We start from the raw sequence: 26,932 nt of genomic DNA on the forward strand, positions 1-26,932 counted from the left end.
TTATTGCTCGTCTGTTTTTATAATTCACAATTTAATGAATTTTATTGATGTATCGGTTCCCCTCTCCTTCATGGTCTGTCTTGCGTATCTATACAGCCTCAAGTCAATACTTGGCTTCTTAGTTAATCAAACCGAAATCACATGTACTGCGTTCCGGAACAATAACGTTCCGGAACATTGGCGTTCCGGAACGCCAGTCATCAGCGAGTGAGATGAACGTCTTGCTCGGCCGATTTGGTAGCTTTTGATAATACCTGCCTGTCATCAACTCAACCTTTTGATTCCATCCAAACGTTAAACATCAGATTGAACCAATGCGACATTTCATTTCGAGATAAGGGGGGGGGCACACAAATTATCTGTCGGAGCTTCCGCATTACGCGACTCCCCAATGAAGGCAATGTATACCTGTATTGCTGTCTCAGCGATCGATTGATTGATTGATACCGGTTTGGTTTGTTGAACCGTTCGATTTATTTAACCATGTATAAATGTAGTTATGTTTGTAGGCCTACACGAACATTAACCTATGTGCATTTATAGTTTCAAAAGGTGGTCGTGTTTTTGAGATATCGCTGAAATGCTGAAGCGGTTATGTCCTTGCAGGAAGAATGGTCCGTAGGATTACGTCATCTGAAAATGTTTCATGCAAAAACGTTTCTCTGATTGAAAAGTGTTTTAATCCCCTTCTCTAAAACCCAGTCCTTTGGAGAAATTGATTTAATATAATATGTTAGATGCTAACTTTGCGGCGGAGATAATGCAAATTCATTTTGTTTTATCTTGTTATGCTTCCCTGTGTTCTGTGAAAAAATAGTGACTATTGGCGTCATCTGCGCATGCGTCGACTTTGGGGACGGTCGAGTCATCCCCAGCATCGCTATCGGTACTATGGGCAGCGCGCCGTATCGATACCTCTCGTCACTAATAAGGCATTCTGGGAAAAAATGGCGCGGCGACATCGATCCATAGAGTTATAACTCTATGCATCGATCACTCATGGGAACGAGGTTTTGTCGTCTCATAACATTAAGCTGAAACGTACATAGACCTACATGAAACCTAGACTTGAACTTCTTTCTCTGGAAATTACAAGTGTTGCAATGAAAGAATCCGTTGTGTTCTTTGCATCGTTCTCCTTTTAAAGGCAGTGGACACTATTGGTAATTACTCAAAATAATTATTAGAATAAAACCTTGTTAACGAGAAATGGGGAGAGGTTGATAGTGTAAAACATTGTGAGAAATGGCTCCCTCTGAAGTGACGGAGTTTTCGAGAAAGAAGTAATTTTGCACGAATTTGATTTCGGAGACCTCAGAACTAGATTTTGAGGTCCCGAAATCGAGCATCTGAAAGCACACAACTCCGTGTGACAAGGCTGTTTTTTCTTTCATTGTTATTTCGCAACCTCGACGTACCAATTGAGCTAAAGTTTTCACAGGTTTGTTATTTTATGTATATGTTAGTATATACTAAATGAGAAGACTGGTCTTTGACATTTACCAATAGTGTCCAGTGTCTTTAAATCTGTCTCAAGTCCGTACAACTCATCATGGATGACTTGTGTGTACTGTTGCTTAAAGGCGCTGGATAATATTGGTTATTACCAAAAGCAATTGTCAGCTGTATGTATATGTTAGTATATACTAAATGAGAAGACTGGTCTTTGACATTTACCAATAGTGTCCAGTGTCTTTAAATCTGTCTCAAGTCCGTACAACTCATCATGGATGACTTGTGTGTACTGTTGCTTAAAGGCGCTGGATAATATTGGTTATTACCAAAAGCAATTGTCAGCTTAACAATAATTTTAGGGTTTGAACAAACAATTTGGCTAGAGTGGGATGCGAACCAAGGACCGACACGTTAATCCGGGTCCGGCACGTTAATCCCGAGGTCGTTGGTTGGAATCCCGCTATAGTCAATTCTTTGTTCAACCCCCAAAATCGTTTAAAAATTTACCCAGTCAGTTTCCCTTGTGGTTTATATTGATATCCATAACAATAATTGTTAGGCTTACTTGGTAACGAGCAATTATTGGGAGCTGTTGATGGTATAAAACATTGTAGTCAACAGCTCCCTCTGCAGTAACATAGTTTTTGAGCAAGAAGTACTTTCTCGCTAAAATATTTGAATTGAATTCGAGACCTAAGCTGAGATATAGAATTCAAGGCATCTGAAGCACACGATTTGTGCGACAAGTGTGTTTTTCTTCAATTATGATTCTCTCGCAACTTCGACGACCAATGAGTTCAAATTTTCACAGGTTCCTTATTTTATGTTGAGATACACCAAGTGAGAAGACTGGTCTTTGACAATGTCCAGTGCATGGTGTAGTATGGTGATGTACTGTCTAAGGGTTTTTAGGTTGTAAGGGTAAACACAACCACATCTAACAACTCAACATGCTCATTCAAAAAAACGAGAGAAAAAAAACATTTACACAGACTGATTTGCATATTCATTTAGTATTTTATTCCTTTCTGATATGTCACCGGTCAATTTTTTAAACATAACACAACATTGCATATTTTGTTTCCAAGCTTATTGTAAATTGGGGGGGGGGGGGATGGATAGCATTATGGTATTAGTTCCAATCAGTAGGTCTACTACATTGGTCCAACGACTGTTCCATGTCGATAACAAACTTTCAATCAAACCAATTTTACAGTCGTGTTCAAGCCAATCTAAAACCTTCTTGTTTGGTTTAAACGTTTCTAAAATATGGGTTGTAAACTATAATAAGAATCAGAGTGATGTTGTTCATCCCTGGTTGATATTCATTACCGAGTAGGGTTTAAATGCTCTTAGTTTACCGTAAGCAAACTAGAGAGTTCTCCCCCGGCCTGCCCAGCCACCAACCCTACCCACCGACCCCAGTCCTGAAGTCAAAACAGTAGTTCTATTTTACAAAATATCGTATCCGGTCATCGGGTCCTGTTGTAAATCTGTAAAAATTAAAGAACAGTGAAAAGGGAGGATTTAGTACTCGCTCACATAAAAGAATTGGTTGTCAATCGCACATAGTAAGTACCCTTGAGATGCCTCGCCAGTATTAAATACTGCACGACTGCCATTACTGCAGAAAACGCTTATTTTACCTCATTTGCAATGTTGTTTTAACTTCTTTTTCAAAGCTAATCTCTCTCAGTTGGTTAAATGTTTATGATTATGAATCGCATGTCATCAAGAAATTGTGATTCAAAACTTGACGACAAAATATACTTGTAAAATTCAAGTCATGTGAAATCAGCGGTTAGCTTCGGATGTTATTGAACCTACAACCTTGTGATTGCAATTCCTGCAGATAACCACTGGACCACGTTGAATTAAAATGTCCAATGTCAGTAAACCCTGTACGTCAAGCACTCGTTTTGCTGGATAACTTTTTGTCTTCAGTTTTACACCCTTATTAGAAAACCGAATCGTACCTTTTCAAATCTAGTTGCAGACGAGGTACTTCTTCTTGCCACCACGGGTGTCTGAGCATGCGCAGTCCTGTCCGTAGTCATTGACACAAGCTGTAAAGAAAAATCCAAATCGTATAATCAGTTTCTCTGAGAGATTCTCCAACCCAACGGCTCAGGATTCACCAAACTCGAAAAATGTATTCGATTATCATTTTTATTCATATAATGTAAATATTATTTACAGTAAAACCAGTCAGTGAAAATTGAATGGCAAAAGGTGACAGCGTTTTTGAGATATTGCCGAAAATCCGGATTGAAACCAATATTATTCCTCCGAACGGAAGTGTGAAAACATAATACATTATCGGCAGCTGCGGTGCTTCTAACAAGGAATTACGTTTATTATATTTATTAGTTTTTTGGAGTATCAAGAACAATAGAAAACACGCCAATTAATTGATATTAACTTTAAATAATTATTGTAACTTTGACTCTGAGATGAAACGAATATCTGTGTAGTTTTGCCCCCCCCCCCCCCCTGTGTTGTATAACCCATGTAAAGCCCATTGCACTTATTATCGGAAAGAGAGGGGGTTCGCCCCGGTGTTCCTGGCTGTGGCTGCTGGATGCGCTGTACATGTAGCACCGTGCGTGCTACCCTCATAAGGTGCTACATAATTGGGTCTCAAAATTCATCACTTCAATAACCTATCTTTCTGAAAATTTGTATTTAAACTAAGCGCATTGAGTACCTTGTTAGGTAGATACGTGCGCTATATAAGACTATATTATTCGATATTATTATTACACATTTAAAAACAAAAAATAAAATCCATGTTATTTTTACGATTGTTGAGTAAGACCAGAGAGGTAACTTGAGGGACATCTATACCAGGAAGAAACTATTAAATAAATAGTAAACTTCCAGGTAAACCATTGTGTAAATGGCCCAATTTCATGGCTCTGCTTACCGTAAGCACAGAATCGACGCTTACGGAAGCAGGGAATTATGTGCTTACGGCAAGCGTAATTCACGGGTCAGCGGCGAATTTTGGTTTCTGTGCTTGCGTACTTCACATTACTAGGTATTCTACCTTATTTACAAGGCTAGCGCAGAAATTCGGCGCTTGCACGTAAGCGGGGAATCGTGATCGTAAGCGGAGAATTCGGTGGTAAGCAGAGCCATGAAATTGGGCCCATATTAGTTTGGGCCTGGCTCTGAGTATAGCCGGTTTGGTCTCGACGTTCGACGGTAGACTCTTGGTCTTCGGGAGATGTACACATGGGTTGTACCCGCAAGTTCACTTAATTTACAGTTTCTTACCATGTCTCCACACCATGCAAAGCTTCAAATAATACTGACATCTACATTTGTTGTGAAGGTTACGGGTGAATTTGTTTTGGATACGTTCGATACGCGTTTCTTTGGGTAGCAGAAACAGAAAAAGAATTACAAGAAACATGTGGAAACTCAAGCAAACTTACAGTATGGTTTTCCCTTGTTTCCTCGTGCTCTCTTGGAGAACTCCATCAGGTCGTCGTATGCTCTCTTGGCAATCATATCGCCCTCTGCAAAGTCTTCAAACTCAAATGTAGCAGCGACTACGGCAACGGCCACCAACAGAATAAGTACCTTCATGGTTGCGATTCTGCAAGACAATCCAATGTCACATACAGGTTAATTTTTAACTTCAATTCTAATTGTTGTTCCTGTAATCTACAGCAAATTTTCTTCAACTTGGTTTCAAATTGTTAAAATTGTGCTGATTTTCTTCTGGTAGAACAAAGTAAGAAACGGGTGCACAAACCAAGGCGAAAAAGAAGGGGATATTTTTGTGTTTCCCTTGTTGGGATAAGATAGGTTTGTTTTCCGTTCCACTTCAAACATGACAAAATGTGCGATTAGTAAGTGAAATGTATCCATTTTTAAATTGTTAGCATAGGCAAACAGATTTATTCGTGAAACCTAGGTTTCTAACAATGTAGAGGAACAAATGTGTTGCTTTAAAATCCTGTTTTCTGTGGAAATTTTTCAGATTATAATGACAATTTTAAGTTGTACATTTTGAAGAAAAGAAAAAAAAATAGTTCAAAATCATCTGCTCATGATAGTTGTCAAATGTTAAAACGGGGGATTTTTTGCATTGTGAACCTCTACATAAGCTCAAGCATAACCGGAATTTGAAATCAAATCAAATATTGTGAAATAAACAAACTTAAATGGATGTCTAAATAAATAGGTAAATTTGTGGATAATAACTTCTTTCTCGAAACTATACGTCACTTCAGAGGGAGCCGTTTCTCACAACGTGTTATACTATCAACCTCTTCCCATTACTCGTTACCAAGTGAGGTTTTATGCTGATAATTATTTTGAGTATTTGCCAATAGTGTCCACTGCCTTTAAATTGTTGGCATAGGCAAACAGATTTATTCGTGAAACCTAGCAGGTTTTTAACAATTTAGAGGAGAAAAGGGTCGGAAAATGTGTTGCTTTAAAATCCTGTTTCGGTGGAAATTTTTCAGATTATAATGACAATTTTAAGTTGTACATTTGAAGAAAGAAAAAAATAGTTCAAAATCATCTGCTCATGATAGTAATTGTCAAATGTTAAAACGGGGGATTTGTTGCATTGTGAACCTCTACATAAGCTCAAGCATAACCGGAATTTGATATCAAATCAAATATTGTGAAATAAACAAACTTAAATGGATGTCTAAATAAATAGGTAAACAAATAACGTAAATATAAGGTCAAACTAATAATTCTGAGAGGTAAATAAATATACAAAAATTAAAGACACTGGACACTATAAATTGGTAATTGTCAAAGACCAGTCTATTCACTTGGTGTTCTCGACATATGCATAAAATAACAAACCTGTGAACATTTGAGCTCGATTGGTCGTCGTAGTTGCGAGATAACTATGAAAGAAAAAACACCCTTGTCACAAGAAGTTGTGTGCTTTCAGACGCTTGATTTCGATACCTCAAGTTCTAAACTTGAGGTCTAGAAATCAAATTTGTGGATAATAACTTCTTTCTCGAAACTATACGTCACTTCAGAGGGAGCCGTTTCTCACAACGTGTTATACTATCAACCTCTTCCCATTACTCGTTACCAAGTGAGGTTTTATGCTGATAATTATTTTGAGTATTTGCCAATAGTGTCCACTGCCTTTAAATTGTTGGCATAGGCAAACAGATTTATTCGTGAAACCTAGCAGGTTTTTAACAATTTAGAGGAGAAAAGGGTCGGAAAATGTGTTGCTTTAAAATCCTGTTTCGGTGGAAATTTTTCAGATTATAATGACAATTTTAAGTTGTACATTTGAAGAAAGAAAAAAATAGTTCAAAATCATCTGCTCATGATAGTAATTGTCAAATGTTAAAACGGGGGATTTGTTGCATTGTGAACCTCTACATAAGCTCAAGCATAACCGGAATTTGATATCAAATCAAATATTGTGAAATAAACAAACTTAAATGGATGTCTAAATAAATAGGTAAACAAATAACGTAAATATAAGGTCAAACTAATAATTCTGAGAGGTAAATAAATATACAAAAATTAAAGACACTGGACACTATAAATTGGTAATTGTCAAAGACCAGTCTATTCACTTGGTGTTCTCGACATATGCATAAAATAACAAACCTGTGAACATTTGAGCTCGATTGGTCGTCGTAGTTGCGAGATAACTATGAAAGAAAAAACACCCTTGTCACAAGAAGTTGTGTGCTTTCAGACGCTTGATTTCGATACCTCAAGTTCTAAACTTGAGGTCTAGAAATCAAATTTGTGGATAATAACTTCTTTCTCGAAACTATACGTCACTTCAGAGGGAGCCGTTTCTCACAACGTGTTATACTATCAACCTCTTCCCATTACTCGTTACCAAGTGAGGTTTTATGCTGATAATTATTTTGAGTATTTGCCAATAGTGTCCACTGCCTTTAAATTGTTGGCATAGGCAAACAGATTTATTCGTGAAACCTAGCAGGTTTTTAACAATTTAGAGGAGAAAAGGGTCGGAAAATGTGTTGCTTTAAAATCCTGTTTCGGTGGAAATTTTTCAGATTATAATGACAATTTTAAGTTGTACATTTGAAGAAAAGAAAAAATAGTTCAAAATCATCTGCTCATGATAGCTGTCAAATGTTAAAACGGGGGATTTGTTGCATTGTGAACTTCTACATTTAATTATAAGCTCAAGTATAACCGGAATTTGAAATCAAATAAAATGTTGTGAAATAAACAAACTGAAATGGATGTCTAATTAAATAGGTAAACAAATAACGTAAATATAAGAGGTAAATAAATAATAAAAAAAATAAAGACACTGGACACTATTGGTAATTGCTCCTAAGTTTTGATTCATTATAATAATGTATTTTTTAAGGTCTTTTTTTCCTAAGGTCCAAAGAATATTAGTTGACATGTTAAACACACGTTACGAGATTATTATTGTTTGATTTGTCAGCCTACAATCATAACCGAGGCTTTATTTTGTTCTAACACAAAAAGTCCAACAAATACAGTTCCTTTTGGAAGAAAAAACATGGCTTTCATTTCGTCCAAATAATGTCATTCAATGATACGAACCACGAAACAAGCATATAAAGCAATCAACTTACCGGTTGTGTTTCTGTACTGAAGAGAACGAATTTGTCTTTGCAGCTTTGAATGAAATGATGGGTGTTCTGCAACTCCTTTTATAGGAAATGTCCAGCTCTTCTCGCCCCATCTCCAACTAAGTTCAGTTAATCAAACAACATCAGCGGACTACCGTTCCAGAACATGGTTTTGCGATTGCGGCGGAGGCTGCGCGCTTGGACAAACTTGATATTACCTTTTTTCATCGTCTGTTGGAGCAATCAGTCACAGCACTTGTTCCGCTGCGCCTTGGTTAAAGTTATTAAAAACTGGTCCCCTGTCTTTATCCGCAAGAAAGGGACAGAAACTTACTTTTGCGAACCAGTGATTTCATTGGATACAATTATTTCATTGGATAAACGTGCAGTGACGCAAGCTTTACATATTTGTGTTATGATTGGTCTAAACGGAAGTCAACAATCCGAACTGGATTCCCTGCTTGTGATATGACGCACTCTACCAGTGTTCAGATTTGCAAGAAGTACCAGAGTAAAAAGTAAAGTACAGATATTTCGTTTTCAACCCATTGTGGTTGTTTTAAAGCCTTGGGCTTACATATGTTTTATGTGATGTTTGTGACCTTTCTTCTCCTCTAAAGACCCTGGACACTATTGGTAATTGTCAAAGACCAGTCTTCTCACTTGGTGCTGTATGTATCTCAACATATGCATAAAATAACAAACCTGTAAACATTTGAGCTCTTTGGTCGTCGAAGTTGCGAGATAATAATTACAGAAAAAAAACGTTGTGAAACGAAGTTGTGTGCTTTCAGATGATTGATTTCGAGACCTCAAATTCTAAATCTGAGGGGTTTCGAAATCAAATTCGTTGAAAGTTACTTCTTTCTCGAAAACTACATTACTTCAGAGGGAGCCGTTTCTCACATTGTTTATACTATCAGCCTGTCCCCATTACTCTTTCCAAAGTAAGGTTTTATGCTAATAATTATTTTGGGTAATTACCAATAGTGTCCGCTTCCTTTTAATCAATATGAAATTGTAGAACTTGTCTAACTTTCACGATATTTTTTTAAAGATCTTTGTCCAACCAGGTTGTTGGATAACCAGTTCATGACTTATTAAGTCTCTGCATGTCTGATCGAGTCGCTTTGTTGATTTCACTGCCAAGTGCACTAAATGTATACCTCCCACCCCTTCATGGCGTCTACAACTTCTGTACAATCAGGTCACTGAGATTTCACGGTCAAGCCACACCCCTATCACCAAACACATAAGCCACCTATCCCATTTACACAACCATCTTACCTCAACGAAACCACACTAATCCCTCTTCGTCCGCTAATACACAGCCTTATCACACAAATCCCCCTGGTAATTCCCTTATGACTAATTTTTTAACCATTATTTCTGCCGGATTTAAACCACATTCCCTACTTGTATTTCTTGATGGAGCTTTAATGGGTAGAGCTGTACATGTTTGTATCTCATGTGTGCATCCCTTTTTTCAGTATTGGTTGAGGTGACGTCACGTTGAAAGTGTAGATTCGTTACGAATGTACACCTACGTGTAGATTCGTGACATAATCTACAGTTGAGTGTATATTCATTAGTTCAACTTGACAATTACTGTCTTTTCAAACTACAAAGATAGCATGACGTGCAACAAAACATTGGCTAGCTGAATATATGTTATCTTTCAATCAAAACAAAATCAGTTTATAAAAATCACTTCATATAGTAACACAATTTATTGTTAGCTTAGGAAACTGACGTTGTACTCGATTATGTTGCAAACACCAAATAACGCCTTTTTTTTAAAGTCACCTGGAAATAGAATTTGTTTTCTTTCAAACATAAGAGTATATGCTTACGAACAATAAAACAATTTTTTTAGTAATTGTTTGTCACGATTTATATGTTTAAAAAATATATAAAGTTGTTTGGGGGGCTGACTCCGCCTACCCCTTTTGTGACGTCAATCGAGGCAGACTTTGCCTGCAATGCGTATAGTAAACACACGTGCAAAGTACATGTACGTCCAAGTCGTGAGTTGGTACATTTCAAAAAGTGTTTTTCTGCATTCAGCAGCAATACACCTGGTCGGCATTGCCGGGAAAAAAACATTTTTTTTTTTTTTTAAACGTACAAACTCACGACTTGGTCCGTACATGTACTTTGCAATTGTGTTTACTCTAAGCATTACAGGCAAAGTCTGCCTCGATTGATATCACGAACAGCGCCCTCTCGGGTCGGGGTCTACTCTTAAATTTGTAAATAACATAAGAACTGATTTTTTAAAACCTTAGTTAACTGTTTATTCACATTCCACTCATCAAAACACATATATTAGTGACAAAAGCTTTATTTTGAAAAAATACCACTTCCAGGTGACTTTAATAATTTAAAAATATGACCAACCGTCGTTTGTTAACGTATACGAGACTAGATAGACTAACTAGTGTTAGTTGTTACTATTGAGAAACCCAATTCAATGAAACTGTTGTATGTAACCAATGGGGGAAACAGTTTGTGTCAGAGAGTCTATACACTTTCTCGTCCATTCTCCATAACATAATATCATTGGCTAAGCACTTTATTTTGCTCCCAAAGATGTTGTACCATTGTTCCCTCTTCACTATCTATATTATTACCAGCAGTAATTATTCATGAAGAGTATACATCTGCTTCGTCAATATAAATCCCTCTCGGTACCACAGTGTTCCAAAAACCCATTGTGTTACTCAGCAAGACTCCAGAACCACCAAAGTGCCCTCGCGAAACCGGCTGCTATTTAACTTTTGAAAGGATTTTTCCTTTCGACGATGCCTAAAGAATATAGTGCTGTACTCATTTCAATGCGTACGCCTCTCCCGCCTTTGACAATATTGGCAGCGATTGATGACGCAAATCTCAATGACAAGCAACGTTGAGTCGTGGTTTTAATTCGGTGTTTTCAAAAACCAAACAAATAATTGGTTTCATGGACGGATCACTAGTAAATAAGTTTCAGAAAATTATACCCTTTTTGCCCTCGTTCAAGTATTTCCTACAACGGCTTAAAGGCAGTGGACACTATTGGTAATTACTCAAAATAATTATTAGCATAAAACCTTTCTTGGTGACAAGTAATGGGGAGAGGTTGGTGGTATAAAACATTGTGAGAAACGGCTCCCTCTGAAGTGCTATAGTTTTGGAGAAAGAAGTAATTTTCCACGAATTTGACTTCGAGACCTCAAGTTTAGAACTTGAGGTCTCGAAATCAACCATCTAAACGCACACAACTTCGTGTGACAAGGGTGTTATCTTCTTTCATTATTATCTCGCAACTTTGATGACCGATTGAGCTCAAATTTTCTCAGGTTTGTTATTTTATGCATATGTTGAGATACACCAACTGTGAAGGCTAGTCTTTGACAATTACCAATAGTGTCCACTGCCTTTAAACGATTGTATTTTTCTGATCAGCAGTTACAAACCTGCAAACGATACATTTCGATAGATTCTAAAAACAAGTTAAGGCCTACTTCTTGAAACTTGAGCGCCGGTGTGTGTCAGATCACATGCAGGTGATCCAGTTTGTTTGTTGGTTTTCGTTCAAGAATTCAGCTGACAAAATAGTCCTACAAAGTGTTTGACTGTTTGGCTCGTCAGATGATGGAAAAGTAATAACAAAATTGCCCAAGCCCGCAGATTCCACGGCAATCGCGAAACCATGTTCTGGAACGGTAGTCCACTGACGTTGTTTGATTAACTGAACTTAGGAGATGGGGCGAGAAGACATGATCATTTCCTATAAAAGGAGTTGCAGAACACTCACCATTTCATTCAAAGCTGTGCAAAGACAAGTTCGTTCTCTTCAGTACAGAAACACAACCGGTAAGTTGATTGCTCTACTATGACTTAAATTGTAAGGAAACAGACGTAACGTCGGTCGCGTTTCTTGTTTCGTAGTTCATACTATTTCTTTGACATTATTAGGACGAAATGAAAGTTGCTATTTTTTCTCAAAAGGAACTATTTGTCTTAAAGATGGAACAAGATATAGCCTCGGTTAAATTGTTATTCGGCGTACATAGCAATGAATAATATGTTCGTAGTAAAAAAATGTGTATAACGATTGAAACAAGAGTGGATTTCACAAGGAGTTAAGAGGAGTCTTTTATCTCGAGTTAGGACGAGTTACTGAAGACTAGCCTTCAGTTTTCAATATCTCCTAGGACTAGTCGTAGGTTAGGGATATTCCAAAGTTCTTTGTGAAATCGACCCCTGGACAAATATCTCGTGATACTTTGTTTCTTCAAAACATACTAGAACAATACATTGTTCAGAGCAGAACTCAGAAATTAGTAGCAACGAATGTTTTTTTCGTTTTCTTCTTTAACTTTTACCTACAATTTATTTTTAAAGCCAGTGGACACTTTCGATAAACAGTGTTGTCCAGGCCCATACTTCGTGTATCACAACTTATATATAAAATAACAAACCTGTGAAAATTTAGGCTCAATCGGTCATCGGAGTCGGGAGAAAATAACGGGAAAACCTACCCTTGTTTCCGCACGTTTCGCCGTGTCATGACATGTGTTTACTATGAATCCGTAATTATCGTTGTCGAGAATTGATAACTATTTTAATGTTTTCTCAAAAAGTAAAGCATTTCATGGAATTATATTTTAAGAGAAGTCTTTAACCATTACCTTCTGTAAACCCTGTAAGTTATTTGTAAATCTGTTAACTTTTGTTTTCTGTTCCGAAAGTGTATAATGGCTTTAAGCAAATTCCGAAACTTTTTTTAATTTGTTTTATTTTCTTTCCTTCTCAGAATTATTATATATATTATGGGATAAACATATTTGTTTACTCTTTTATTTATTCATTTATTTATTTAGTCACCGGTTTCAGATTGTTTATTTCACAATTCTCGATTTGATTTGATAACAATCATTTGACGACGATTTGGCTTGCAGAATCGCAACCATGAAGGTACTTATTCTGTTGGTGGCCGTTGCCGTAGTCGCTGCTACATTTGAGTTTGAAGACTTTGCAGAGGGCGATATGATTGCCAAGAGAGCATACGACGACCTGATGGAGTTCTCCAAGAGAGCACGAGGAAACAAGGGAAAACCATACTGTAAGTTTGCTTGAGTTTCTGTCTGTTTCCTGTACATTTATTTCTGTCACCAAATTTGCGTAATTCATCCGTACCATTGTAGACAATGTAGATGTCCCTCAAGTTAGCTCTCTCAGCCTCACCCACAAATCATAGACATAGAATGGAATTGATTTGCCGTTTTGAAATGTGTTATTTCCAGATTTAGCTTTAATTGGCTTCTTTTTCTTTTGTTCTTGATACTCCAAAAACTAATGTACATAACAGCTTTGAATTGGTAAGAAGCACTGCATGTGTTTATAATGTAAAGCATTTTCAGGAACACTTCCCTTTAAAAAAAATGTGGTTTTAGAGAGAGAAAGATCAAAAACATATTCAATCCGAGAAACGTTTCTGTATGAAACGTTTTTCAGATTGTTTATTCCTATTACGGGTTATTCTTCCTGCGTTGACATTACCGCTCCAGATTTTCGGCATTATCTCAAAAACGCCACCACCTTTTGAAATGAAACTTTTACTTTTGCTAGTTTTATCATGGAGTTACTCAGTGTTGTTTAGGTCTCCCCTTTGGACATGCTGGTCTTGGTCTTGATATTGGTCTTGGGTGTACCGGTCTTCGCTACAACACTGGTTTTACTGTATATAATATAGGTTTTCTCGGTCAATTTGGGAAAATGAGCAGCCAATTTAACCTCCAAGCTATTCTATTTCGCGCAAAATCGAATGCAACTGAAAAGAGTCATTCGATTTCGTTTTATGAATATTCAAATGTAATGTTGCGTCATTCGACTTAACAAAATAGTTATTCAATTTAACAATTCATCAAAGCAGCATTCGAATTCGCAGACGCTTCTTGAGGCGTGTGTGTCACGAAAAAGAATGACGATACGCTAAATTGAACAGAGTGCTAAAGAAATTTGACTCAACTCAAAACGAAATTGAATGGCCGAATTCTGAATTTGAAACGCAGTAAGAAATGGAGAGGCAAAACAGCTTTAATTCGAACCCACGATAATGGAATTGACTGCTGATTTGCCGAATTTGACCGAGAAAACCTATATCTACATTTTAATTGGGGTTCAAACGATCAACTTATATAGTTTTTGTGAATCCCGAGCCGTTGGGTTGGAGAAGCTCTCAGAGAAACTGATATACGATTTGGATTTTTCTTTACAGCTTGTGTCAATGACTACGGACAGGACTGCGCATGCTCAGACACCCGTGGTGGCAAGAAGAAGTACCTCGTCTGTAACTAGATTTAAAAAGGTACGTTTTCTAATAAGGGTGTAAACCGAAGACAACAAAATTAGCCATCAGAACTAGTGCCTACTTACATGGTTCACCGACATTGGGCACTTTAATGCACCGTGGTCAAGTGGTTATCTGCGATTACTAGGGTTAAATAACACACCAAGCTAACTGCCGATTTCACATGACTTTAATAAGTAAATGTCGTCTAGTTTTTAAATGACAATTTCTTTATGTGCGCATCTCATGAACATGGTAATAAAACCAATTATTATACAAGAGATTGGTTGTAGCCAGTTTGTGTATATCCCTTGTTGGAGTTTGCCGAGTTCATTTGACGATAAGATCATCTAAACAAACAAACAAACAAACAAACAAACAAACAAACAAACAAGCAAATTGTTGACAGTGTTTACCTGTTGTCGCAGTCTTCCAATGGCAGCAATTTTGTCATTATGCGAACTCAACACTTTTACTGAATTAAAGTGTCGTGGGAACAACTTTAACCCAGTCATACTTCAAGTTCTCTGAACATTATACCATGTTTTTTAAGCAAACAAAACCTTGACTAAAACAACATTTTGCATATTCACGTGCAATGAAGCAAATTGTTATGGATAACTCAATTGGAATATCCTATACTCGGTCATGATAGTTTGGGCCTGGGCGTGGTAGTGGCTTCTGGCTTAAGCAGCCGTGTCCCGTAGCCTGAGCCGATGTACAAATTTGTATCCGATCGATGGCCCACCGGTACTGCCACCAATAGACCGAAAACACATTTTAGTTTGTTATTTGGTCATTTTAACACAATAAAAACAGCTGAAGAACCATATTGATGAAAACGATTACTAAATCCACCTTCTTCATTGTTCTTTCATTTTTACAGGATGGACAACAGGACCCGATGACCGGATACGATGTTTTGTAAAATAGAAAGACTGTTAATTTTAAGGCTGGGGTGGATGGATAGGTTTTTGGCTGTGGATGGGCCAAGGTTAACTCTGTAGATTGCTTTTGGATCGGGTTGAACACGACTTTTGGTTTGATTTATAATGTTAATATCTACATGGACCAGCCGCTGCCGTTGTTAGGACTGATGATTTGAGCCTACCCTTTTATTCAATCCAGCCTCCACAATATTAGCTTTAACACAACATTGCATATTTTGTTTAAAATATTGTACATTGACCGGTAGTCATATCAGAAAGGAATAAAATACTCAATGAATATGCAAATCAAAATGTGAAATATTGTATTTTGTGTAAAAACTGCGTAGATCTCGTTCGGAATGAGCAAGTTGGGCTGTTAGATGTAATTTTGTTTAACTTTAATGACACTGGACACTATTGGTAATTTTCAAAGACCAGTCTTCTCACCTGTATCTCAACATAAACAAATGCATAAAAAAACCAACCTGTGAAAATTTCAGCTCAATTGGACATCGAAGTTGTGAGATAACTATGAAAGAAAAAAATACCCCTGTCACACGAAGTTCAGATGCTTGATTTCGAGACCTCAAACTCTAAATCTGAGGTCTCGAAATCAAATTTGTGAAAAATTACTTCGTTCTCGAAAACTACTTCACTTCAGAGGGAGCCGATTCTCACAATGTTTTATACTATCATCTTCTCCTCATTACTCGTTTAACCAAGTATAAGGTTTATGCTAATAATTATTTTGAGTAATTAACAATAGTGTCCACTGCCTTTAAGTCGAAGCCTAAACACCATTAGACATCATCAGACTACACCATCAAGCAAAGTCACCTCGAGTCATCCCAGATTAGCAAACGGACATGAAGCAGATTTGAAAGGCATATCACACAAAGAACACCTTTCCAGTGTTCGTTTTTTCCTCGCAAAAAAAAATAACTTTTCGTAAATCGTTTCGTTGACAATATTTCACTAGCCCACCCTCCCCCCCCCCCGATCTGAAACCTTGTACCCCCTCCCGGCCCTGTTGAACCCACCCCTAATGAGATAACACAAAACATCAACAATTATTGGTAGGATGCATGAAGCCCCCCCCCCCCCCCCCCCCCCATTAAGTGTCTTTGCTAACTGTTTGCCGCCCTCCCCCTCCACTTGACCAACGAAAACATCTCCGTGAAGGCTGTTTGAATATCAATCACGGCACTGCATGTCCTCTATAACAGTTAGGCCTCCAGTGAATGGATAGAGGATGCAGATGCGTTTCGAACAATTAAAGTGTGCACAAATAAAATTTTAAAAAATGTTGACCTAATTAATGAAAGAACTGAATCCAGTTGCTTTTTTGGGGGGTCGAGAAATAAAATTACTGCTAACCTAATTAATGAAAGAACTGAATCCAGTTGCTTTTTTGGGGGGTCGAGAAATAAAATTACTGCTAAAAAAAAAAATTATAACAAGGGAATTAGCGCTTAGGTTGGTTAAAAAAAACAAACATTATCCTCACTTTCGAACATAGGTTAAATAAGGACAAAGTAATGTGTGAGGTATTCATTCCAAAGTTGCGGAAAATAACGTGAACCGAAACCATGGGTTAATCAACATAAAGATTAAGCTCAGAGAGAGGAGCCTTCCCCTTAGACTCGACGGAGTGTAGAGGACGTTGATGAAGAGGACCCACAAAGCTTTTTTTGGAAAAACGTCCTCTTATGACTACCAAGTTAGATTTAGAAATTTTGATGATTGTATATTTGAAAAAAACCGTTCCACAGTTATTATTATTATTATATTATTATTTTTGGGGGTCAACAATTTGACTCCCATAAATGGCCGACCGTGTTAGTCGACGATGTAATGGGAAAACCGTGCAATTTCGAGGCATGTTTGTGTGGATCATTGTATTCTACTTTAACAACATCTTTCTATACCCATATGCATTTTATAACAAACGGTTACAAAGCTTTTCAAAGACCAACTCGACCGATTCAACGCAACGTGTTCTTTTAAAGGAAATATTTTGAAGTATTTTGCAAAGGCTTGGGGTTAGGTCAGGTGACAAAATACACTTTATTTCTGATGCATTGGTTTTGGGAGTACCCAATATTATTGCTAGTCGTGTTTACTCACGGGCTCACGGTGGAACGAATTTGTGGTGTCTGTGCTTATATAAACAACTAGATTTGTTTCTGTATTCTTTTCTTTATCATCTTGTACTTATTTTCCAAGTGCCCTTCTAAATGAACAGTAAAAAGAACACTAGACAATACCCCCCCTCCCCCCCCCCCAAAAAAAAAAAAAAAAAAAAAAAAAAAAAAAAAACTTATGAAGAACTATTGGCACTTCCAATAATATCGAGGCTAACACCAAAGTACCACAGGGAGGATTCTGGATCTTCTAGTGACGTAACATCAAGATCGTTGATGTAGGAGCGGTTTACGATCACGCTTGTCCCCGGTTCTTTCTCGATGCTCTCGATCACAGCCTTCTCCCATGCTCAAACCGTCCGACCTCTCATGTGTTACAAACCAGCAAATAATTATAGTGTTGGGCAAATGTTGGCATGTACCGGCGTCAATCCAGAGTATCGGCACGGTACCGTTTAATTATGATACAATGAGCCAGAACCGGGCCAGTGCTGGCCTTCTTCCGGTCAAGCGTAATGTCCTTGCTAGTAAAGTGCCTGCACACGGCCAATGTCGGTTTTATAGCGGCAAACTATTTTAGTAAGGACGGAGGTTTGCCTGTACTCGGCCAATACTGATTTTGTTGCGGCGCACCATTTCGCAAAGTAGTAGAAAACCTATACTGGACAAATACTGGCTTTGGGAAGGCACACCGTTTTCGGGCAAAATGGACGAAAATCTTTTTGGGCCAATTCTGGATTTGTGGATAACCTTTATTGGGCCAAAACTGATTTTGGGAAGGTACACCATTTTGGCAAAATGGTAGAAAACCCTTATTTTCCCAATACTGGTTTTGTAGCGGAACACCATTTCGGCAAAGGGGGAAAAACCTCTACTGGTTTTGTAGCGGCACACCAATTTTTGGTAAAATGGTATAGAAAACCTGGTTTTGTAGCGGCACACCATTAATTTGGCAAGTTGGCAAAAAAACTGTATTAGGCCAATACTGGTTTTGTAGCCCGTACCAATTCTGGCAATTCTGGGCCAATTGGTTTTGTAGCTGCAAACCATTTTGTCAAATAAATAGTTAAGAAAAAAAAAACTGTTTTTTCTGGGCCAATATTGTTGTTTTTTTTCTTTAGCTGCACACAATTTGGCAAATAAGTTGTAAAGAAATTGTTGTTCTCTGGGCCAATACTAGTTGTGTAGCGACACAACATTTTGGAAAAATGGAAGAAAACCTCTATTGGTTCAATACTGGTTTTGAAGCGGCACACCATTTTGACAATATGGTATAGAAATCCTTTTCTGGGCCAATACTGGTTTTGTAGGTTATTATTAATTGGATTCGGCTCTTTCATTTATTAGGTCAACATTAATTTAAATATTTTGTGCGGACTTTTACTCGTAAGAATTGTTGCATCCGTCATCTCCTCACTACATCTGTAGGCCTAACTGTTATAGAGGGCAGTGCTGTGGGTGGCATTCGAACAGCCTTCACCGAGGTATTTTCGTTGGTCAAGTGGCCTGAGGGGTGGGGCGGGGACAAACGGCGTGCAATGACATCAATTGGCGGGGGGGGGGGGGCGGGGGAGGTTCATGTATCCAACCAATAGTGTTGAATGTTTGCGTTGATCTCAGTACAGGGGTGGGCTCAACAGGGGAGGGATACAAAGTCTCCGATATGTTAGGGGGGGGGGACTTGGCTAGTAAACAATATTCTGAAAAAGTTAACTTTGCGAGGAAAAAACGAGCCCTGGGAAAAGTGTTCTTTGTATGATAGGCCTTTCAAACTTGCCTCATGTCCGTTTGCTAATCTGGGATGACTCGAGGTGACTTTGCTTGATGGTGTAGTCTGATGATGTCTAAGGGTGTTTGGGATTTGACTTAAAGGCAGTGGACACTATTGGTAATTACTCAAAATGATTATCATCATAAAACCTTACTTGGTAACGAGTAATGTTGATAGTATAAAACATTGTGAGAAACGGCTCCTTCTGAAGTGACATAGTTTTCGAGAAAGAAGTAATTTTTCACGAATTTGATTTCGAGACCTCAGATTTAGACTTTGAGGTCTCGAAATCAAGCATCTGAAAGCACACAACTTTATGTGACGAGGTTGTTTTTTTTTCCTTTCATTATTATCTCGCAACTTCGACGACCGATTGAGCTCAAATTTTCACAGGTTTGTTATTTTATGCATATGTTGAGATAACATCAACTGTGAGGACTAGTCTTTGACAATTACCAATAGTGTCCACTGCCTTTAACATAATCACATCTAACAACTCAAACTGCTCATTCCAAACGAGATTTACACAGTAAAGTTTTTACACAAAATACAACATCTCACAATTTGATTTGCATAATTATTCAGTATTTTATTCTTCTCTGATATGACCCTGGTCAATTTTCAATAACTATAACAAAACATTGCACAATATTTTGTTTTGAAATTAATATTTGGGAGGCTGGATAGCATTATGGCAGTTTCTTCTCATCACTTTACTAATTTTTGGTTGCAACGGCTGTTCCATGTCGATAACTTATTCCTTTTTAAAATAAAGTCGTGCTCAAGCCAATCCAAAACCTTCTTGTTTTTTATAAAACATCTCTAAATATTTGGGTTATAAACTAAAAGAGTCATTTGAGCAATATTTTCAGTTCTGGTTGATACTCTCACTACTGAGTATAGGGCTGATATGATTTCACCTTACCGCAAGCAATCTACAGAGTTCACCTTGGCCCGCCCACGGCCACCAACCCTACCCACCCACCCCAATCCTGAAGTCAAAACTGTCTTTCTATTTTACAAAATATCGTATCCGGTCATCGAGTCCTGTTGTAAACCTGTCAAATGAAAGAACAGTGAAAAGGGAGGATTTAGTACTCGTGTACACTATTAAATACATATAATGGTTGTTCAGCTGTTTTTGCTCACAAACAAATTAACAAGTTATTAAAAAAATAAATGTGTTTTCGGTCTACTGGTTGCAGCATACTCAACGATTTGTTGTGGGGTGTTTGTTGGTTTGTTTATCTGTTCGTTTGTTGTTTGTTTAGATAATCATCTTGCAAAAGGGAACTCGGCAAAATCCCACAAGAGATATAAATATAACTTTGGCTACAACCAAACTCTTATAATAATCATTTGATTTATGTCTATGCAAATGAAATGCTCAGATCAAGAAATGGTTTATTCCAACACTAGACGACGATACTTATTCAGGTCATTGTGAAATCAGCGGTTCGATTGATATTAATCGAACCCACAACATTGTGATAACGATTCCAGCAGTCCAACCACTCGGGCAACCGTGAATTAAAATGTCCTCTGTCCGTGCATCCTGAAAGTCTAGTCTTTTTTCCCTTCAGTGTTACACCCTTATACGTCTCTCTTAACATTTATGCATGACGTCTAATTCTTACACAAAATGAGGCTATGGGCGAACGTCCGCCACCACTTACAGTGGCTGCGCCTAAGAGCCTGGTTTTGGGTTAGAATTGTGACGTACCTCGTGCATAAATATTAAGAGAGGCGTATTAGAAAACCGACACGTACCTTTTTAAATCTAGTTGCAGACGAGGTACTTCTTCTTGCCACCACGGGTGTCTGAGCATGCGCAGTCCTGTCCGTAGTCATTGACACAAGCTGTGAAGAAAAAAATCCCAATCGTATATCAGTTTCTCTGAGAGCTTCTCCAACCCAACGGCTCAGGATTAACTCAACTCTAAGAGCATACTCGATTGTTTGAATTCCATATTAAAATTTATAAATATGTACAGTAAAACTAGCCAGTGAAAACTTCGTTTCAAAAGATGGTAGAATTTTTGAGATATTGCAAAAATTCCGGAGCGGTTATGTCCACGCAGGAAGAATAATCCGTAATTGGAATACACAATCTGAAGAAGAAAAAAAGTTTCTTACAGAAATGTTTTTGAATCTCTCCCCCCCCCCCTCTCTCCCCCCTCTCTCCCCCCCCCCCTCTCCCCCTCTCCCCCTCTCTCTCTCTCTCCACCACACCCAATTAAAGTATTTTGTAATAACACATTTAAAAGTTGAAAATCAAATCCATATTTGCGGAAGGAGCTTGAGGGACATTTACTTGTGGAAGTGTCGTGGCCGAGCGAATAGGAGCACCGAACTCAAACTCTGGTGTTTCTGATCAGCAGAGTGTGGGTTCGAATCCCCAGCCATGGCACTTGTGTCCTTCCTTAAGCAAGACACTTAACTATTGCTAGTCCTTCGGATTGGACGTAAAGCCGTTGATCCCATGTGTTGTGTAAACGCATGTGAAAGAACTCAGTGTGCTTACCGTAAAGAGAAGGGGTTCACCCCAGTGTTCCTGGCTGGATTGGCAGAATATTGCGCCAAAGCACCTTGTAAACCATTACATGGCGCTAAGGATTAGGTCTTATAATTATCTCAAACTTCGTCCCACTCCTTGCAGTAATAATACCTGGGGCTTTGTATCCTTTGGCAAAAGGCGCGTTATAAATACGGTTATTATTATTATTATTTATACATTGTTGTCAAAGATACGAATGAATCTGTTTTGGATACGTTTGATAAGCGTCTCTTGGGTAACAGAAACAAAAAAAAGATTTACAAGAAACAGATGGAAACTCAAGGAAACTTACAGTATGGTTTTCCCTTGTTTCCTCGTGCTCTCTTGGAGACCTCCATCAGGTCTTCATATGCTCTCTTGGCAATCAAATCACCTTCGGTCTCTACAAAGTCTTCAAGCTCAAATGAAGCAGCGACTACGGCAATTGCCACCAACAGAATAAGTACCTTCATGGTTGAGATTCTGCAAGACGATCAATGTCACATAATAGTTATCTGCGATTCTTAAAACAGGGGAGTTGTTCCACTGTAACGACAACTTGTTCATGAAGTCAACTATAAGTGTACCCGGAATTTAAAAATCAGATCAAGAAAAAATAAATAACAATAAAAATGGAACGGATGAAAAAAAAAATAATAATAATAATAATAATAACCCGTTTTTATATAGCGCTTTTCACACCCGGAGGGCGTCCCAAAGCGCTTCACATTATTACCCCTGGTCACTGGGCCTTAAATATATAAATACGTATAAAGCAAACTAGAAATTATCATAACAGAAAAAGAAAGGAGAAAATCCGCGAATAAAATCAGTTTGGGCATGAACTCTCGAAAAAAAAAAAAACATATACAACAAGATTGCGGTGCTTCTTGTTTTTTGATTCACATTTATTTTGCGACTTTGAGGTATACTGTTTTGAAGACAAGTCCTAGCAGGAGATATTTTGTCCAGGGGTGCAAAGTTTCCTGTGGCTCTAAAGAATCTTGCTTGACATGTTATAACAAATGTTACGAACACATCATACCATGATATGTACGCCTAACAAAAACAATCAACCGATGCTAAGGCTTCTACCACCCTTTGCAATCAAAGAACACAACAAAGTTTAACGCAGATAGTCCTTTTGAGGAAGAAGAAAAAACGACTCAAAAAACGGCAACAAGTTGTGGACGGAACAAGAAGTGCGACTGACAATTCGTCTGTTTCCTTACAGTTAAATAAAGTAAAAAAATCAATCAACTTACCGGTTGTGTTTCTGTACTGAAGAGAACGAACTTGTCTTTGCACAGCTCTGAATGAAATGGTGGGTGTTCTACAACTCCTTTTATAGGAAATGATCATGTCTTCTCGCCCATCTCCATAGTTCAGTTAATCAAACAACGTCAGTGGACTACCGTTCCAGAACATGGTTTCGCGATTGCGGCGGAGGCTGCGCGCTTGGACAAACTTGATATTACTTCTTTTCTTTTCGTTTTTCTTTTTATCGTATGTTGAGGCAATCAGTCACAGCACTTGTCCCACTGCGCGTTGGAGTTGTCAAGACGGATAAGAGTTGCGCTCTGGTAGATCGTCATAACAGACAGCGTGGTATTTGTTTTTTCGTAATTAAGGCAGCTTTTCGGACCAGGGGGTTTTCTCCTCTGCTGGTTTGTTTAATTAAACCAACACTAATAATGAAACAGATATTAAAAACAAAGATTGATGAAGGTATACAATGATTGTTGGATAAAAACTTGTTTAATAATCAAGTCAGATGAAATAAATGTTATGACGTACCGGCTGTTCAGGTCAGTAATTATAATGGAGTAACCAGGTCATGGTAAAACCGGTGGATTTGGTTAAAGTTATATTGGAGTTGAAATCCACGGTTCTTTTCAGAACCACCCCAACTCATTAGAAATCGTTACATGGTGTTACCGCCAACCTTTCTATATTGTATTTCCACCATGCACAGTTTCAAACCCGACTTGAAGTTATATTGTGCACCTGTGGAACGGTATGCTTATACTTTTTCTTGTGCAGCGCTTTATGATACCCCTATATGGGGGGGGGGGGGGGTATCAAACCGCTCGGTATGCTTATACTTTTTCTTGTGCAGCGCTTTATGATACCCCTATATGGGGGGGGGGGGTATCAAACCGCTCGGTATTTTTCATGAAACTCATGGAGCTATGTTTTGTATGTTATTTAAAGGGAAGGTACACGGTGTTATTTTTCAAGTTGAATTATTTAAGTTTGCAATGAATTTACACGTAAAGACACTGGACACTATTGGTAATTGTCTAAGACCAGTCTTCTCATTTCCTGTATCTCAACATATGCATAAAATAAAAAACCTGTGAAAATTTGTGTTCAATTGGTCCACGAAGTTGCGAGATAACTATGAAAGAAAAAACACCCTTGTCAAAGGAAGTTGTGTGCTTTGCGATGCTTGATTTCGAGACCTCGAATTCTGAACCTGAGGTCTTGAAATCAAATTCGTGTAAAATTAATTTTTTCTCGAAAACTACTTCACTTCGAATGGAGCTGTTTCTCACAATGTTTTATATTGTCAACCACTCCCCATTGCTTATTACCAAGCAAGGTTTTATGCTAATAATTATTTTGAGTAATTACCAATAGTGTCCACCACCTTTAAGTGTAGATTCGTATAACAATAGAGTGACGTCACAAAAATAGTTTAACACCATTTAATCAACAACATCGCGTAATTATTTCTTTGCATAAAACAAAAACCAATGGACTCAGCTCTTACATTAAGTTCAACAAATAATTGTTTCAACATTTCTTCGTTTGGACATGAGATATTCAGAGGATGCATTTGCTCCATCATCCACTCACTATCCGTCAGCATTGTGTTCCACTGGAGAGCTGTGACATTCAATTAATAGCTTTTACCGTGACCTGACCAGGGAGCAGGGCGGGGGTTGGGAGGGGATATTTAATGCATCTAACCAAGGTTTAAATTTGTACCGCTAAAGACCCTGGACACTATTGGTAATTGTCAAAGACCAGTGTATCTCAACATACGCATAAGTAACAAACCTGTGAAAATTTGAGCTCAATTGGTCGTCGAAATTGCGAGATAACTATAATGAAAGATACCTTTGTCACACGAAGTTATGTGCTTTCAGATGCTTGATTTCGATACCTCAATTTCTAAATCTGAGGTCTCGAAAACAAATTCGTGGAAAACCACTTCTTTCTCGTAAACTACATTACTTCAGAGGGAGCCGTTTCTCACAATGTTTTATACTATCAACAGCTCCCCATTACTCATTACCAAGTAAGGTTTTCTGCTAACAATTATTTTGACGCTTGCTAATCACTCTACAAGTTAATGGCAATAATTGCTTAGTACTTGGTAAAGAAGTGCAGCAGATGCTTTGTATAGACTTAAATGTATTTTTTTTTTTTTCAATTTCTCACTTCTAAGTACTGCGGTTTAATGAAAAAATAACACTCTTTACCACCACTCAAAGTTTGATTCTGAAAAGCGTTACTGACAGTGTTGTGTCTAACACTGTAAAAAAATAGCTGCCTGGTAGCTGCCAGGTAAAGTGCCGTAAATTTTACAGTGGAAGTTTTGTATTTTGCCTTAAAGGGGTAGTTTGCAAAATTTCTACCGTGAAAATTACGGCACTTTACCTGGCAGCTAGGGTGCCAGGTAAAGTGCCGTAAATTTCACCGGTTTTTTTTTACAGTGTATTGTTGTGTACATTCCAATTGCCGATTATTCTTCCTGAGTGGTCGGCAATATTTCAAGAACGATACCACCCTGGAAATGAAATGGTCACTGGTTTGTTGGTGAAAATCTAACATATAGGGTTTAAAGAGAATGTACACGTTTGGTAATTGTCAAAGGCCAGTGTTCTCACCTTGGTGTATCCCATCATAAGCATAACATAACAAGCCTGTGAAAATTTGGGCTCAATTGGTCATCGAAAATTATGGGGAAAAAACACAATAAAAGACTTCTGGTTAGAAGACTTTTATTTTTTGAGTGAGAAATTACCTCTTTCTCAAAAACTACGTTACTTCAGACGGAGTCGTTTCCCACAATGTTTTATACTATCAACAGCTCTCCAATGCTCGATACCAAGTCAGTTTTTAAGTTAGTATTTGTTTTGAGTAATTACCAAACGTGTACCTTCCCTTAAACAAGCAGTGCGTTTAAACAACCCCTTTAATAAATCCAGCTATCACAAACCAGGAACAACATCTTTCGAAACAGTTTCCCCATTCATGGAATTGTTTTTTGTTTTTTTTTGTTTTTTCATTTGGGTACTTATAAAAAAAAGCGCAGGAATATTGGCTGTTCTGCTCTGGGAGTTGTAGTGCGCATTTTGGTGACATGACGTTCACGCGTTTACGATTACGAGCTGTTGCGCATTGTGTTGAAACAACTACCAGCCGCGCAAGTCCAGCCGTCGTGTAACAGGGCCCAATTATTTTGAGCTGCTGGGCAAGCACAACAATTTGCTTAGCATGACATTTATTTCTTGGTAAAAACAGGATTACCAACCTAATTTCCAGTTGTTGCATATTACTTGTTACTGGTATTCAGCTGTTGTTTGCTTATCCTGAAAATTACGTGGAAATTTGGTCGGTAATCCTGTTTTTATCAAGGCAAAAATGTAATGCTAAGCAAGTTTTTGTGCCGAGCAGCTCTATGCAATTTTGGCCCTGGTACATTGATTACGACATGTAACAATTTGGAAAATCCAAACCCTATGTTGTTTATGAAATAAGACCATAAGCTCGAACACTATTCTGTTTCAGGATGTTCCGGGTTCATCAAGGTGTTCCGGGTTAAAGGGACACGTTGCCTTATATCGGTCGAGTTGGTCTTTGAAAAGCGTTTGTAACCGTTTGTTATAGAAATGCATATGATTAGAAAGATGTTTTAAAAGTAGAATATAATGATTCACACAAGTATCACTCGAAATTGCGTGGTTTTCCTTTTACCTCGTCGACAAACACGGTCGGCCATTTATGGGAGTCAAATTTTTGACTCCCACAAATGGCCGAGCGTGTCAGTTCGCAAAGTCAAAGGAAAACCACGCAATTTCGAGGCAAATGTGTGTGAATCATTCTATTCTACTTTTTAAACATCTTTCCAACCTTAAGCATTTTATAACAAACGGTT

The 26,932-nt window shown here is 38.0% G+C and overlaps 1 protein-coding gene and 1 pseudogene across 2 annotated transcripts; one reads left to right on the forward strand and one right to left on the reverse strand.

Annotated features, from left to right (window-relative positions):
- Positions 1–2,449: 2,449 nt before the first annotated feature.
- On the reverse strand, positions 2,450–23,062 carry LOC139952316 (uncharacterized). 2 transcript variants are annotated; one of them, XM_071951418.1, is made up of 4 exons: positions 23,028–23,062; positions 4,896–5,059; positions 3,432–3,521; positions 2,450–2,948 (listed from the first exon to the last, which is right to left on the reverse strand). In XM_071951418.1, the coding sequence occupies exons 2-3, from the start codon at positions 5,047–5,049 to the stop codon at positions 3,442–3,444; spliced, it is 234 nt and encodes a 77-aa protein (XP_071807519.1). In that variant the 5' UTR covers positions 5,050–5,059; positions 23,028–23,062; the 3' UTR covers positions 2,450–2,948; positions 3,432–3,441. The 2 variants fall into 2 exon arrangements, with proteins under 2 accessions (XP_071807519.1, XP_071807518.1); XM_071951417.1 differs by lacking the exon at positions 23,028–23,062 and adding an exon at positions 8,049–8,147.
- Positions 11,807–15,623, forward strand: LOC139952425 (uncharacterized; annotated as a pseudogene).
- Positions 23,063–26,932: the final 3,870 nt, after the last annotated feature.

The sequence above is a fragment of the Asterias amurensis genome, chromosome 20, assembly GCF_032118995.1.
Source record: "Asterias amurensis chromosome 20, ASM3211899v1".
In the NCBI taxonomy this organism is placed as follows: Eukaryota; Metazoa; Echinodermata; class Asteroidea; order Forcipulatida; family Asteriidae; genus Asterias; species Asterias amurensis.